The sequence below is a fragment of the Hordeum vulgare genome, chromosome 4H (assembly GCF_904849725.1).
Source record: "Hordeum vulgare subsp. vulgare chromosome 4H, MorexV3_pseudomolecules_assembly, whole genome shotgun sequence".
NCBI lineage: Eukaryota > Viridiplantae > Streptophyta > Magnoliopsida > Poales > Poaceae > Hordeum > Hordeum vulgare.
In genome coordinates, this window is record NC_058521.1 from 538,464,912 (window position 1) to 538,475,625 (window position 10,714).

The 10,714-nt window shown below is 45.5% G+C and overlaps 2 protein-coding genes across 6 annotated transcripts; one reads left to right on the plus strand and one right to left on the minus strand.

Moving 5' to 3' along the window:
• The first annotated feature begins 2,175 nt into the window (after positions 1-2,175).
• Positions 2,176-4,615, plus strand: LOC123449346 (remorin 1.4-like). Of its 4 annotated transcripts, none has more exons than XM_045126544.1 (6): positions 2,176-2,275; positions 2,749-2,837; positions 3,169-3,384; positions 3,479-3,818; positions 3,889-3,970; positions 4,202-4,615. In XM_045126544.1, the coding sequence occupies exons 3-6, from the start codon at positions 3,174-3,176 to the stop codon at positions 4,388-4,390; spliced, it is 822 nt and encodes a 273-aa protein (XP_044982479.1). In that variant the 5' UTR covers positions 2,176-2,275; positions 2,749-2,837; positions 3,169-3,173; the 3' UTR covers positions 4,391-4,615. The 4 variants fall into 4 exon arrangements, with proteins under 4 accessions (XP_044982479.1, XP_044982477.1, XP_044982476.1 ...); XM_045126542.1 differs by having other exon boundaries at positions 2,179-2,499; positions 3,889-3,937; XM_045126541.1 differs by having other exon boundaries at positions 2,187-2,499.
• Positions 4,616-4,773: 158 nt separating this feature from the next.
• LOC123449345 lies at positions 4,774-9,824 on the minus strand. 2 transcript variants are annotated; one of them, XM_045126540.1, is made up of 3 exons: positions 9,586-9,824; positions 8,238-8,322; positions 4,774-7,675 (listed from the first exon to the last, which is right to left on the minus strand). In XM_045126540.1, the coding sequence occupies exon 3, from the start codon at positions 7,596-7,598 to the stop codon at positions 5,091-5,093; it is 2,508 nt and encodes an 835-aa protein (XP_044982475.1). In that variant the 5' UTR covers positions 7,599-7,675; positions 8,238-8,322; positions 9,586-9,824; the 3' UTR covers positions 4,774-5,090. The 2 variants fall into 2 exon arrangements, with proteins under 2 accessions (XP_044982475.1, XP_044982474.1); XM_045126539.1 differs by having other exon boundaries at positions 4,774-7,672; positions 9,586-9,822.
• Between the last annotated feature and the right edge of the window lie 890 nt (positions 9,825-10,714).

Genomic DNA, 10,714 nt, shown 5'->3' on the forward strand with positions numbered 1-10,714 from the left:
TGCTGCTTGAGGAGGAGGAGGAGTGTGCCCGGCGAGACGCAATGCCGGCGCCCGAGCAGACGCCGGAGGAGGCTGCCCTAACAGCGAACCAAGCGGCGTTCGGGTGGGCTGGCCCGGCTCCCGTCTTCATCGACCTCTCCGGCGGCGATGGCGATGTCAAGGGCAAGGGCAAGGCTGACGACGTCTAGGGTAGCGTGCGGGCAGACTTTTTTATGTTTTAATTAATGTTTAATTAGGTTTAAGTGGACTTTGGCACGCGATTGACCGACCACTAATGTTTAATTATGCGACGTGTTATTTCTATGCGGGCAAATTTGGGTCCGCCTTTCGTTGGACGCTCAAACCGACCGATATGAAAATGCAGATGCGCACGTCCGCCTGGCCGACCAAAACGGATGAAAAGCGGAAAAAACGCATGTTTGTTTGGGTCGGCGCATTGGAGTTACTCTAAGAGCATCTACAATCGGACGCCTCAAACCCTTCTCAAACGTGTGGGTAGGCCGCCTGGTCACTGTCCGGTCAACAAAAATTAATCTGGACGGGCCTCTCAAACCGGCCTCAAACCCTCGGCTGACGAGCACCCCCCCCCCCCAGTTGCAGCCCAAATATGGGGCGGATATGGGGGAGCCAGAGCGCGCCCAGGCACGCTCGCCTGGCCCACACTGGCCCGTATCGACCCACATATATTCGTCCTCATCCATTGGCCGAACCAAACCCTAGCCACTTCACTCCCCTCCCCTCCACTCCCATCCGACATCCAAGCTCACCTTCGGCGATCTCAGGCCTTCTCCGACATGGCCTCCGGCGAATCCGACTCCGACCAGTCCGGATCCGCCGACTGGGGTTCGTCCCATGCTGAGTGGATGAGGCAATGGCGGTTCGCATTGCACTCCGTCGTTCGCGCGAGGACAATGTCCGGTCGACGGGAGGATTTTTCCACCACGACTCCATAACATCCGCTCAAAGGATGCTCGGTTCCTCTCGGGCGGGATCATCCATGTCCAGGCGGGCGGATTCATCGACCGATGCCGCGGACTTCGAGTCCCATCGGGAACGGGCTGCCCGTCGTGGGAAGGAGAGGATAAGGATCGCCGAGGCCTATCTCACGAAGGAAATGGCGGATGCGGAGGCGGCTGATGCGGCGGCGCGGGCGACTGTAGATGAGGAAGCCATCCGCGTCCACATTTTGAAGAAACTGTAGTGGCGAAACACGCGCGCCCTCGCCCGTGAGCAGAGTTGGGCGGTCCGTGAAATGGTCGGTCTGTCATCGAAGGAGAAGGAGGTGAGCGGCGGCGAGGACAACTCCGACGACGAGCAGATCAGGCTGGATCCGTACTGCGTCTTCGATACTTCCGCGACAAGGACGGCAAGGGCGCCGGGAAGGACAAGGACAACCGTGGATGATCTCCATCATAGTCAAACATGCCAAATTTTGGTAGTCCGATGGCATGTTTAGCAGTGACGAAGTAGTTGTGTGTGTTGACGTAGTGGTTGCATGGGATGTATGGATTTAATATATGAGATTTGAGATGTTTGGATATAGACTGTATTATTTAAGTTGTGGCCGGTCAGTGTCTGTGAACGTGTCCCGTGGGTGTTTGAGAGGCCGGATTTGAGGGGTCCGACTGTAAGATACTTAAAAAAGCTATAAAAATATCACAAGGACTTGCAAGGGTCCATTAAATCTCGTGGCTTGTTGCTTTTCTTTTGGTCAATTGGTCGTATGCGTGCATCGTCTGGTGCAAAAGTGATGAGAGGTTGCTCTGCATTTTGTAACCTGGTGGCTCTTTTGCGAGAACAAAAATCTTGGAAGTTGGAAATCGGAGCCCCTTCTTCGGACAGAACCCGTAGCACATCATCAACTTTTTCCCTCTCTAGCCAGGATCCTACCTACCGCACTAAAAGAAAACGCAAAGTGGCAAATCTAGCATCAAGCAACCATTGTGGAACAGATCCAGCACTCACGATAAAACAACTTAAAAAAATGAAAGTTGCGAAACAGGCTCGACGTCGAACTGACACGTGTAGCTCATCAGCAAATTAGATTCCATTGTTATCCAAAGAAAGTAGCCAATTAGCTATATACCGAGCACAAGATTCCTGAATAATTAGGCAGGTAGATGGCATAAGAAGGTGCTAATTTGCATTAAGGAGAGCTGTTATTCCTAGGCTAGCTGTCATATTTGACTTGAGCCGAAAGCAGAAGGGAGGATTCTTGGAGCTGGAGGGCAGCGCAAACCCAAAAGGGGTTAGATTCTTGAAGGCCTCCATGAAGGTAAAGCAATCCCATCTCGAAGACCCCAATACATGCTCTTTGCCGGCCTCCAAGACAACAGTTTCCTTGCCCTCCTCTGCCCATCTCCTCCCCCCCTCTCATCCTCACCACCTCTAAATACAAGCAAGCCATAGTTAAATAAATGCAAGGCTTGGCGCCCCTTGGAGCTGTTCCTTCTCTACAAATACGTTGCGCGCCATGGACGGCGACTCGAAGGCGCTGAGGTAAAGAACCGCGTCTAGAGCTGGACTTGCTGAAAGATTTTGATCTTTTCTCTTTTCCGTTTGGCTGATTATTAACTGTGAGCTTCTTCTCCGTGCTTAAGTTTGATTTCATCTCGGAACGATAGTTTTAGCCTTCTGTTCTTGTCTTGGTCATTTCAGGGGTTTCAGAGTCCTCCATGCCAAAATACTAGTTGGTTCCTCCATTTTTGTTTTAGTTTACTTGCACTCATTAGATCTTCCTTTTTGCAGGGTTCAGTTTTCTGGAGTAGACAAGAGGGACAAAGGTAGTAGGAAAGATTCAATAATACTGCCACAAGAGAACCCAGCTCTTGGAAGAGGTATGTGATCAAGAATTGCTCTTTCAGATTCCAAACATACAAATGTGCAAGAATATTATTATTTTGTTAGATTTCAGTTAGATTCCTGTCCCGCCGCACTATGATGAAATCAGTTAATCCACACTGTAAAACATAAATTATGGAACCATCAGATATTCAGATGTTGTGAGCAAGGAAATATTATTCAAACAGATTAATGTCAGAAACCAGCTATTGGTTTTTCCTAGTTGACTTAGTGCCGAACTGAATTTTTGTTAGAAGAAACAAATCCATCACGATGAACCAAAAAAAAAAAGGTACACACAACCTGACTGGCATTGCCACCTTCCAGCGCAAATGGATAGCAGCGACGAATACAACGCTATATTCGCAGCCACAATTGCCGCGGCGACATACGCAATCGCAGCACAAGAAGAGAAGCAGAAGGCTAGCCCTGTTCAGCCGCCAACCAAGAGAGATGAGAGCGTGAGAAAGCCTACAGGAGGCAGCAAGATCTCAAGATGGTTCAGTGCCAAAGAGTCTGCACAAGATGCTGACGAGGGACCAGGTATTCTTATCAATTGCGCACTTCACACCATCCTTTGTTACTTCCACCGTAGTAAAACCTCCTATAACAATGTCAAATCACATTGTCGTTTCAGCCAACGTATCCGTAAGGAGGCCGCTGAAACCAGAACAGAGGAAGCCCGGAGGCACGGGATCAGATCAGAAGGTGCCATTGCCACTTCCACCAAAGATGCATGATTCTTCTGTGGGTGCGAAAAAGGCACCGGGTTCCTCCAGAAAATCACCAGAGAAGAAAGGAAGCAAGAGGTTTGAGCAGGAGCAGGCAGTTCAAAGGGTACCAACCGCTGTCAGGCCAGCAACATCATATCAATCTAGGCGGAACGACGATGGCGCAGCAGGAGTAACTGCTATTGCCGGCACACAAACAAAGGCTGATGTATGGGAGAAGGAAAAGCTTGCAAGAGTCAGGGAGGAGTGAGTACAAATATTTTAGTTTTTGCTGATTATTTGATGCAGCTACAGCTAACATAACCGCTGAATTTAGGTATGAAAAGATGATGGAGACCATAGCCGAGTGGGAAACTGAGAAGAAGGTGAAGGCCAAGCGCCAAAAAGAACAGAAAGAGGTTTTTGTTGATTCGAAAGCATAATTTACTATAGAAGAGCAGTGTGTTTCTCTTTTTCTTTGGAAGAATAGGGCACACTGTGTTTCTCATTGTTATTATTAATTATTTTTATTTGAGGGGAGATGGGGTATAATCCTTATCTGCAAAACAAAATCATTATCATGATCCAAGATACGATTATTTACGAAATGATGATGGGGCTGAAGGAACTGAGAACTTGCTAACTTGCAGGTTGCGTTGGACAGAAAGAGAGCGAAGCAACTGGCAGAATACAATCAGGAAATGACAAGGATCAACAAAATTGCTGGAGGAGCAAGGTCAATGGCAGGAGAAAGAAAATACGAGGATGAGAAAAAGATCAGAGAGAAGGCGAAGAAGATACGATCGACAGGAAAGTCCGCCCGTGGATGCTGCTTTTGAGATATTCCCATTCTACAAAAATTCAAACAAAATGAACGGCGCGACTTGAATGCGATATAGTCTCACAACAGCGATGTATTGTATTATAAAACGTGTTTGGTTTGATGAGTGATAAGAGTGTAGAGTTGCATCCAACATGCAATGGCATTGTATCAGGACAGGAGCAACATAAACAAGTTTGAAGGGTGTGGATAATGAAAGGTACCAAGGAGTTATCTGTGCATACATGTTCGAGATGAAGTAGGCACCGTAAGAAAATAGTCGTTGCAACGGAACGCGTTTAGGAGTTCCCATGCATCTCCTAAAGGTCTATAACATACAAATACACCCACCAGGATAGCAAAATCAAACCCAAGATTAAGAGCAGCATTCTTGTAAACAAATTTCAAACCAACACTCTTGTATTATAGTATAAAACCTCACAAATCCAAGCCAACAAAAGCACACTTGGTTTCATCTTTTTTGTGTCTCAATCGATTTACATTTTGAATCAAACTTCAAACCACCATCTGCATGAAGCACCTTGGCTATGTACTGTAATAATCCAAAGACCTTCGAGCGAATGTTACTTCTCGCTAAAAGAGATGCAACGCACAAACTATACAAAAATACTCTTCACCAAATCCAGTTGCGGAGGAAAAAGGAAAAAAGATTCCAGAACATTACTGAAAATTTGGCGATTCCATAAGATGTGCATAATCTACAATGGCTCATCCCGTGCCTTTTCATCTTCATCTTGAACTAAATACGGTGAGTTACCTGCCTGTGGCGTAGTGGGATTGCCGTCCTGGAGAAGTATCACCGTTTCAAAAGCACCAACCAATGCTTTTACCTTGCTTTTCCTAGACTCCACAAGCTTGCTTGCAGTTTCTTCTATTACATTGTTAAACAGCCCCTGCGCATCCTTCTTGTCTTGTGTATCTTGATGCCTCAGTTTCACTGAAGGAGATTCCAAGTCAGGCTCGGTAGGAACACCATTATTTCTGGTATTCCTCTTAAAAATCCTTCTCACCAGCTGACCTTCACCATTTGCAACTTCATTGGCAGCTCTTCTTCTAAATATGAGTCTTCTCGGGCCATTACTGTCTGGGGTGAGTTCCACAATTTTACCCCTTTTAAACTTTAATTTGTAAGGTGAGGTACTAGCATCATCTGGGTTTAGCACTGAGATCCTTTTCGGCCTCTGGCCTTTGGCCTTTGAAGATTCATCATTTGGGTTGATTGTTTCTCCTTCGTCTTCTGCATCAAATTCATCTAGTTCAATTAACTCGTAATCATATTCTTCATAATTCTCATCATCTGATAGTTCTTCTAATTGTTGAGCAACAATCATTGATTTCAGTTCAGCCTGTTCAAAGGTGCCATTGTTATGGACGCTTGCTAACTCATCAGTTTGTAGAGTAGAATCAATTGGCGCAGACTTTGATTGCTCCGGAAGTTGACAATCTGATGAAGTTTCTAAAACTGATTGGCAATGAGATGTACTGTTAATATTCCCAACATTTTCAATTTCAGCAGCCTCGACATTTTCAGCTACATTTCCTGTAGTGCAATCAAGGCAATACTCAAGATCATCAGCATATTTTTCATCAACTACCTGCAGTTCTGGAGGTCCTTGAAGGTCTTCATGAGCTCCCATGTCCTCCTTACTTTCAGTGATTACAGACTCCACACTAGCATTGACTTTCACTCCACCAGCTTCCTTTCCCGAGCAACTTTCAGTTAATGCAGAATCACATACATCTGCATTTTGCACAGCTGTTAATTGTTTAGGTAGCTGGCAGAGAGCTGCATCGTCTGTACCACCAGTGGAATTCTTCTCTGGTTGCATATGCTCTAGATCAGGTTTACCGAGCATAGTCTCGAGTTTCTGATTATCAAATGATCGCTGAAATTCAGCAGCAACAGGGAGTTCAGAGACTAATGGTTCACTCACTTCATTACTTTCCACCACATCATCCTCTAAACTGAATCCACTTGTTTCTTTTGGTGCTGGTCGAGATTCTTCTATATCGTCTGCTAGCGCTGTGGCATGTGAAGATTGTTCTGCTAGCGCTGACTCCACGAGATGGCCTGTAATAGATGAACCTTGCACATCATCTTCGTCTGTTTCAACAGGAGTCAACTCAGATTGGACAGAGGATGATGTTATGGACATGTCCAAGTCATCGTCTGAACTGATTCTGCTTTCTTCTTCTGGTGCTGTTTGAGAAATGTCTCCATATTCTGTGGCATCTGGAAACAGCTCCACTACTGTTGACTCCACATTATAGCTTGTAACACATGAATCTTGCACATCGTCTTGTAATTCAACAGATGCAACAAACTCGTCTTCAATCAGGAATGGTGTTCTGGGCACATCTGACCGTTCCTTGCCACTGACACTTGCATTGCTGGACCTCATAGAACTTCTTCCAGTTTTACCAGCATTGCTTGTGCGCTTGCCAGTAATAATTGCTGGTGAAGAAGTAAGTTTTCCCTTCAGATTACTTTTATATTTTGAAGGTACAAGATTATTAGAAGCCTCAGATGGCAGAGAAACTTGTTTAATCGAGTTGAGTTTAGTAGGAAGTGAAGCCGGTCTCTTAACCAGTGGTTGCTTGACAGTAGTGGCTTTCTCCACAGTTCTAGCTTTTTCCTGCACTGTCTTCTCTGGCAACTTTGAACCCTTGACAGGTATTGCTGCTTTTTTATCAAAATTAGGTACTCCGCTGGAATGCCTTGGATTGGCCAGAGTCCTCTGGGCAACCATTGGATGTTTCTTTCTGCCATCAGAGTTCACATTTTTATGATCAGCTGATGAAGCAATACGGGAAACCAATGTTTCTGATGATGCAGCGCCTCTCAAATTTGCGGATTTAATCTTGTGAACAACACGGTCAGCTTCACCCAATGATATACTCGACTTGACTAGTGAAAGATTTCTTCTGTTCCTGACATCGTTGGGAGTATCTAAGATAACTGATCCATGCAGCGTCAAATTATTTTGATGAGTTGGAAGCCTCTTTCTTCTCCCTCCGAGAAGCAGAAGCTTTTCCTCAGAAGGATTCCTGTGTCCATGCTTGCATAAATCATGGCATGAGCCTGTAGAAGGTCTTAGATAGCGTGATACCGTCTTCTCATTCTTTTTTGAAGAATCTGAAGCTGAAGCTGAGCTCGTAGGAGTGGTGGTACCAAATGAATTTCTTCTTTCCAAAACTCTGGACATTGAGACCTTCCAGTAGCTGAAATAGTGCTTGTCTCAGCTAAGTCTTATTCCTTGTGGATTGGAGAATATCTAGACTGCTGTCATAACGAGCATGTGTTATTACTTAGAATTTGCATAATCACATCCAAAGAGTCAACGAAAACTAGAGAAAAACTGGTAATTCTAAAAAAAAAAAAACTAGCATCACAGAATCGTACCAGTTTCAATCACTTAAATAACCACACAAATTTGAGATACCTGACCTGAATCTTATCTGTGAACATTGCAAACTCTAGACTAGAACAAGGCAGTGTGCAACATCTTAAATTACAGCTATGGTCATCTAAATAGTATGTGTGCAAGTTGATCCAAAGCACTCACTGGCACCAAATTCTTTTGCACGCAAAAACATGTTCACCTTATTCTAGTTATTCACTTAAAAAAAGACATACTGTGGCAATTACTATTCTGCTGTTGTAGGGAGCAAACAGTATCATAACAAGGCAAATGAAAATCATTCCTACAAGATTGAATTGAATATCAGAGTTGTGCGGGGTTGAAGTGTTGAAGCCAAACTAAAAGATTAAAGAAAACAAATCTTAAGCACAAGCTGCACAACTTAGATAAAAAGGCCGTCACATGAGTGGCAGGGTAGCATACCTCCCAGAAGAAGATACCGAGAAGTTCCTTTCACACAATTATTGAAGAGTGTATCCAAATCCAGTTACCGAGAAAAATAATAGGCCTGAAAGTGCAAGACGATAAGGTCATTCTGGCATCAATAATGTCAATATCCACAACTCACATATTAATTGAGCATAAAGAACAATAAAGCCCCCATACTCGCAACTAGCTTGCACTATCATTTATTTCTTCACCAACTGTTATTGTACCAACTGCACTAGTGAATTTTTTCTTTCTAAAAACGAAGAAAAAAGGACGATCATAAAGGTATTGACAAGCTCTTGACGACTAAAATAATGGAAATGGAACAGACAGAGTATGACAGAACACCTATTTCTTTGATACTATAAGAGAAGGGCAATCAAGACTTCACAGGTTCAACTGTCCATGTCTAACAGTAGAACAAAAGAGTTGATCGATCCAACAGTTCCAAAAACCAACCAACCCTGTCTTGCCTGATACTGAATAAATCCAAAGATATTGATGACAGTATATACTATACAAATACAAGAGCAGAAGTGACAACCAAAAAAGTCCATACGTTATGATTATATGTATCTTCTTCTTAAGCTACCCTCCAAGGCCCCTCCCTATGTTCCCAAGTAAATAAAAATCTCCAGGATCCCACTTCCCATCAAACGTTCAGCACCCAATTACTGATCATTAACAGCAAGAGGACCAGCTTTTTCTAGCCAAGCTGTCATAGATCCAACAGTTCCACCCCCACTATTTCCAGCTAGGAACTGCGAGGACAAAAAAGCACAAGCTGCCAACCCAAACCCCTACGGAGACAAGAGAAACCTACGCTGGCCAAGCTCAAAGGTGGCTGACAGTCTGACACCTTTTCGATGGAAATCATCTAATCATGCAGCTGGCAGTAAATTAGTGAATTACTAACCAGACTATTGGAGCAAAAGATTTCCTCGCTAACGCGGAATTTGGGAACACATCAACACAAAGCAACTTCGTTGGGAAATTTAGGCAGAATAAATGTGACCAGCGAATCAACAGCCTATTTTTCTTCTAGCAGAAAGCACAGCTTTTGCAGGTTCTCCTTGTAATCATGGGGGGAAGAACTGAAACGGAACAAGCAGGTCAACAGACCGGTAAATGCGACGATCGCACGTCGAAATTCCATACTTCTGCCGCATCGTATTCTATTCTCTCGCATGCAAAGATCTCCCCTTCGGGGGGACGCATTTACCTCGACCTAGTACCTAAACCAACCCTGACGAATCGCTCAATCCAAATAAACGGTCCCCACCCAACGAAAGCAAGGATCCGCGCCGCGGAAACCATGGCGACGAGACGAGATCATCAATACCTTGGGCTTCCAGAGGCAGGCAGAGGCCCCGACCGGAGCCTCCCTCCCTCCCTCCCCGCTGCGAGTGCGAAGGCGACCGAAGCGGAAGCGGGAGCGGCAGCAGGGGAGGGGGAGGGGGAGGGGGAGGAGGATGTGGCGGTGGTGGCGACGCAGGCAGCTGGGGCGGGCTCCCCCTTCTCGTTCTCGAGGAAGGAAGTCGTGCGCGCAACAACCGAAAGAGAAGAGGAGAGAATGCGTAAACCGTCTGTTTCACTGTTGCGCGTAGCGTACCGTCTTCGCGGCGTTCTTGCCGTAACGCCCGTGCCGTTTTGCTGCCTGCCTTCCCTTCCCTCTGTTACAAACAGCCTGAGAGAAGGTTTCTAGCAAAGATTCCCGAGCTAACAGCGTCACTTAACCAGACCCTTCAAATACAATTTATATGTTACCCTAAAAAAAATTACAGTTTATATGTGCAAACTGATTCACACCTTTAAACCCTCTCGAGATAGACTTCATACAATCCATACACAGGTTCACTCGCATAATACCGCCTGGGCACCAGTACAATCTGACCCAAAGGAAAAAAAAAAAGAAATAAGAAAAAAGCCACCTGGTGGTAGGGGCACATCATCCCTCCTAGGTAACCAGCCGACGTGCCATAGCATGAAGCGCATCCAGCAGGCCATCCAGACGATCCCTGTCTCACTGCCTAGAGAGTGGATGTCAGTGCTGCATAAAAGCGAGGAGTTTGGAGGAGTCAGACGCATGCCATGGGAAGATCTTCTCAATCACCATCTTATTGCGAGTTGTTCAAAGGGTCCACGACATTATGGCAAAAATCAACCAAAATAAGTGACAACGTCGTCCAGGTTGGATGGTCCTAGTTTGGAGGAACTCCGCGAGTTCTTGGGCCTTCCAGTTATGCCCAAGAGCCTCGCATATGAATTCTCATATGGGCCGTACGTGTGAAGATGATGTGGGCCGCTGTCTCCGGAACTGAGCATAAGGGGCACATGTCTTCTTGAGGGCCGTGTCGTTTACGGACCTCCGACCATGAAGGGAGCCGATTACGAAGTAATTGCCATACAAAGATCTTGATCTTAATGGGTAGGGGTACCTTCCATAACGGTGTGAGCCAAGGGATGACGGG